Raw genomic sequence first — 5,515 nt, forward strand, 5'->3', positions numbered from 1 at the left:
GACGGTTGGAGAGATTATCATGGAGATAGATGAGAGCAGAACTCGTTGAACCGGCAGGCAGGGAAGAAACATCCTCCTGCCGGTGCTCTAGTTTCCCGACCAGGCACAAGGAGCTTGACAACTGATGGCCTTGGAACCAAACTTGGCATGGTACCAGCAAAAGGATGGAGAAGCTGAACGGCGAGAAGGAGCTGCAGGAGTTTGAGAACGGCGGGAAACTGGACTAGAAGTTCTCCGAGAGCGCTGATTACGGCGGTTCTGCCTAGAAGGAGGAGTGCTGACAGCATGCACTGAATCCAAGGCATTTACCGATGAATTAGAAGATAAACTACACCGGTATATCTCGTCGGCACGTTGAGAGAGAACAGCAATATCGGCGGTTTTATCGTGGACTAAATGAGACCTGACATCAGCTGGAAGTTGCTTCAAAAACGCGTACCGCAGGAACAAACACTCCTGATGTTCTATAGGAAGGAGAGCCCTCATCCTGGATAAGAGAGCTGAAGGAAGCATATCTCCAGATAGAGGAAGTGACATGATTGATTCACAACGTGCATAGTCCGTCAGAGAATGTGTCTGTAAAAGACGAGACCGCAAAACACCATAAGGATCAGCAGTAGGCGGGCTCCTTATTATATCCACAACGTTATCTATCTCGTTCTGTGGTAGAGACGCAACCACATGATGGAACTTGGTGGTGCTGCTGGTGATGTTTTTGAGGTGGAACTGAGACTCAGCGTTGATGAACCAGGATTTGCAGCTATCAGGCCAGAAAACAGGCAGTTTCAGAGCAACTGCATAGAGATGGCTGGACGGAGAGGAATCCACCTGGCTTGATGCGCCTGTGGTCAAAGCTGGATCTCCAGGCATCGTGCCGCTGAAAAAAAAAACACTGTCGAGCTAGGTTTTTGCTTACTGTGATAGCCTGTGGAGAAAACAGGGAGGCTGGTTCACTTTTCAGCCGAAAATAATACTAGCGAGCAAAAAACAGAACACTAACTCAAAACACTGAGTTTTAGATTATTTGAGTTTATAGGTGGAAAAATACAACGCTGTGGGTTGTTTAACTTGGACTTAAAACAAGGAATGTATTCAATAGTCTGGGGTCACCAATTTGGCGGATAGCAATAAGACGAGGATTTGATAACCACTAACTATATTTTTAATTTAAATTTACAAAGTTAGAAAATATATCATGTTTTAAAATCACATCCTTTCTCTACGTGGCTTCTGGGAAACTCCCCTTTTCTTTCTCCTTGCCGAGAGAAGTTCTCTAAGGAAAGACGACTTTCATAGCCGCCACATTTGCAAATAAAGATTTCTTTTATTTAGTTAAACTTTGTTTTTACTCTTTATCTCTATTTTTTTTTGTTTGAACCGGACAAATTTTAGAATAATCTAAATTATGTAGATTAGAGAATGGCAATGGAATAAATTCGAATTCCGGAGAGTTAAGAAGATTAGATTATAGGGTTACCCACAAAATTGAAATTTAGAGACCAGTTTTTATGATCGTTATTGAAGTCGCGATCTTTGTGGGCAATCCTTTTAAAAGGTTCTGTAGACGCTTTTTCAAGTGAACCTACCGTAAAAGCTTTATATGATCAAGAATGAACGAGAAATCCATGATTTCTCTTTAAAAATTGATTATTTTTAATTCATGGTTCTATATAAAAATGACTTGAGAGTTTTTGCTTTAGAAATAATTATGGGAGTTGAGTAATAAACATTTTTAAGATGGAAAAAACTTAAATATTATCGACCAGAATAAGAAAGATGGTCTGAAAAAGTCATATAAGATTGTATAGTAGTCTGATGTAAAATATTACTTTATTTGATGACATTATTTTTTCTTAGTCTTTGGCTGAGAACCTGCTGATAACAGAAGGAGCTGGGCTTCCAATCTCCATAGTTCGTCCCAGCATAGTGTCAGCCGCTTGGAGGGAACCATTTCCAGGTAAAAATAGATTAGGGCTGGATATTGTAGATTCCAGGTATATATAGATTAGGGCTTGATATTGTAGTTTCGAGGTAAATATAGTTTAGGGCTGGATTTTGTAGTTTCCAGGTAAATGAAGTTTAGGGCTGAATATATTAGTTTCCAGGTAAATATAGTTTAGGGCTGGATATTGTATAGTTTCCATGTAAATAAAGATTAGGGCTGGACATTGTAGATTCAATGTAAACATAGATTAAGGCTAGATATAGTAGTTTCTGGGTAAATACGGCTTAGGGCTGGACATTGTAGTTTCCAGGTGAATATAGTTTAGGGCTGGATATTGTATTTTCCATGTAAATATAGTTGAGGGCTGGATATTGTATAGTTTTCATGTAAATAAAGTTTAGGGCTGGACATTGTAGTTTCCAGGTAGATAAAGTTTAGAGCTGTACATTGTAGTTTCCAGGTAAATATAGTTTAGGGCTGGATATTGTAGTTTCCATGTAAATAAAGTTTAGGGCTGGATATAATAGTTTCCAGGTAAATATAGTTTAGGACTCGATATTGTAGAGTCCAGGTAAATATAGTTTAGGGCTGGAATTTGTAGTTTTCAAGTAAATATGGTTTAAGGGTGGATATTGTACAGTTTCTAGGGTTTTCAACAATCCTGTTACAATTTTGAAACTTTAGAGGTCAAAACTTTTGTCTTGTGATGCCAGTATCTTTTGTTGAGCGAAGGATTAAACTAAGGAAATGTGTGTTCATAAGGTTTCCATCCAGAGTTCCTTACTCAGTATCACTCTAAGATATTTCAAATTTTCATCTAACAAAATTTGATGCCGGTGCTCCACCAAATTTTGTTAGATCAAAATTTGAAATTTCTCGAGTTGTTGGAAAACGACCCTGGTACCCTAGAAACTCACTTTTCCTTCATTATATAGAAATGATAAAAGTTTTAAAGCAGGGTACATTTGTCAGAACAGAAATATAACAAGGAAGATTGTTCTTCTTATTTATTCTTTCTATTAGAGAGAGAAATCATTACTACTGACTTTAAATCAGAAATCCTTATGAGTCACTTGACTTATGATACGCCGGAATACAGTGTACGCGTGCAAGCCAGCAAGGTTAAAATGTGGATGATTCTTACGCTGGGTGGATATTTATCCCATCTGGTACAACCATTAACCACAATATTGCTTCATATATATAGGCTGGGTTGATAATCTGAACGGACCTACCGGACTCATCGCTGGTTGCGGGACAGGAATACTCAGAACACTGCATTGTGGGTAATGTTTTTATCTATTATCTATCTATCAATCTATCTATCTATCTATCTATCTATCTATCTATCTATCTATCTATCTATCTATCTATCTATCTATCTATCTATCTATCTATCTATCTATCTATCTAGCCGGGATCTACTAGCTGATCTGGTTCCTGTAGATATTCCCATCAACCTGATGTGCTGTGTTGCATGGAGGTAGAAATTTAGGGCTGGGCACGTTCCAACTTTTTTGAAATCGTTCCTTCAAGCTAGATCGTTCCGTTCTTGTTCGTTCTGTTTCCAATTAGTACCATCCATGTTCCATCCATATTCCATCCCGTTCCGTTCCGTTCTTTGTGTTTATAGTCGAGAATGGTTCCAACCCAAGTGTTAATAAATTATTGATGTAATTTTCTTAAGTTGACTCATCAGACATTCCCTCTTAATACTGTGGTGTAAGCTTAAAGGGGTGGAAAATAGAGATGGAAACGTTTCTTAAAAAATATCCATATTTTCATAGGATTTATTACATAAATAATGATATCAAATCTACATATTTACACTGAAGGCAGTATTGATTAAAGCCTTTTAAATGAAACTTTCTTAGTTAAGGGCAAAAATGAGATTTTAAAGTATTTTTTCATATGATGTAATTATACTTAAATGGAATACGTGCTTAATTTCAAGTGACCTTCCTATTTTAGAGTGGCATGACAGACCTTTGAAACCTTAATTTCTCCATCGTTTCTGAAGCAAGAAATGCATGAGTCACTTTTGTAGAGAAACCAAAGATGAAAATAATCAGTTTTTAAAATGGGAAACATGGATATTTAATGTAATAGTTGATCAGATAAGGCTTTGATTGATATTGTTGTGAATCAGAATTGAAATTATGTCTGCAGTCACTTTAAACCTCTTAATTGATTCTACATTGATTAAATTACTTTGCAGGTTTGTGAACTTTTAAGAAATGAAAAAAGAAATGAGCCCCCCCCCCTGCATGCCCCCCTCCCAAGGGGGGGGGGGTGCCTCAAGGCCCCACTCTTGTATGCCCCTGCACATTTCTGATTTAAAATGCGTTCCTGGTGATAATAACGCGTTCCTGATTTTAACGTTCTTTTAAGTCAATTTCCGTTCGCTCCCCGATCGTTCTTTTAATTATCATTCCAATATTCTTAAACAAGCCTTCTATGTGTTCGTTCTTGTTTTCGGAACGATGGGATCGTTCTTAATAATTCCGTTTGTTCTCACGAAAGAACGATCATTCCTCAGGAACACACAGCCCTACATGAATAAATCAATTAAACAATCGATCAATCAATTGAACAATCAACCAATCAATCAATCAATTAAAAATCAATCAATCAATTAAACAATCAATCAATCAATTAATTCATCAATTAATTAATGAATAAACAATTAATTAATAGTCACAAGGAGGAATCATTTTTGAGAATCAAGATTTGATTTTTTTTTTAAATAATTAAAAACCCGGGAAAAAAACGTTTTAAAAATCTTCTTTAAACTAATTTGCTGTTTATAGCAACATATTTTTCTAAAGAAAGGAGTTGATTTTTTTCCACAAACTCTGATTTTCTAATCTCTATATCTTTGGAACTCAATGTCGTAGACCTTAGATATTTCAAACTATTAATACTTATAGATAAAATAATCTAAGTTTAAAATATCAAAGGTTTTCACCATAAAATTGCAAAGATATTGGAATCAGAAGATTTTAGTTTGCGGCAAAAACTCAATTTTTTTTGTGACAAGATTAATAATTATAACTTAAATATATGATTAAAGGACGGCAACCCAACCCAGCAGTTGTACACAGGTGTACAATTGTACTTCAAGCAGTGTTAATCCAATTACGTAAGTATATTGTACCTTTTATGAATCTATGTAAGAAGTAAAAGGAAAAAACCTAGAAATAAAAACTTTGGTAATAAAGTTGCAATTTTCTGAAGTTCTAGGACAAGATGTCACCGAAAATAAAGTCCTGAGTTTTAGATTCTTGGGACTTTTTTCCTAAAATGATATGGGGGGTTGCCAATAAAGTCTTGGACGAATTTATGTAAAGGACTTTTCTTCAATGCATCTGCATATTGAATTAGCCAGGGGTGTTTTTAATACTAAGCTCATTTTTTCCATGGTTGTAAATAATAACATTCTTTGTTCCCATGCATTTTCCACTTTTTTATATAAAATCTATACTGGAACCAAAAAATTCTGAGACGATGGAGATAAGTATAAGTCAGCTTCAACATTATTGATCAGATTCGAAGGGGGGGGGGGTAGAA

General features: G+C 36.0%; 2 protein-coding genes across 2 annotated transcripts; one reads left to right on the plus strand and one right to left on the minus strand.

Annotated features, from left to right (window-relative positions):
* Positions 1-87: 87 nt before the first annotated feature.
* Positions 88-870, minus strand: LOC111717920 (uncharacterized). The gene has a single exon (XM_023493388.1). It carries the CDS (start codon positions 868-870, stop codon positions 88-90), a length of 783 nt encoding a protein of 260 aa, XP_023349156.1.
* Positions 871-1,857: 987 nt separating this feature from the next.
* On the plus strand, positions 1,858-5,505 carry LOC111717921 (putative fatty acyl-CoA reductase CG5065; the record flags this gene model as incomplete). Its single annotated transcript, XM_023493389.1, is given in 4 exon segments — positions 1,858-1,957; positions 3,153-3,231; positions 3,360-3,428; positions 5,019-5,505. Coding segments are annotated over 4 exon segments (321 nt in total), but the record flags the coding sequence as incomplete, so codon positions are not given.
* Positions 5,506-5,515: the final 10 nt, after the last annotated feature.

This window comes from Eurytemora carolleeae, unplaced genomic scaffold (genome assembly GCF_000591075.1).
Source record: "Eurytemora carolleeae unplaced genomic scaffold, Eaff_2.0 scaffold2698, whole genome shotgun sequence".
NCBI lineage: Eukaryota > Metazoa > Arthropoda > Copepoda > Calanoida > Temoridae > Eurytemora > Eurytemora carolleeae.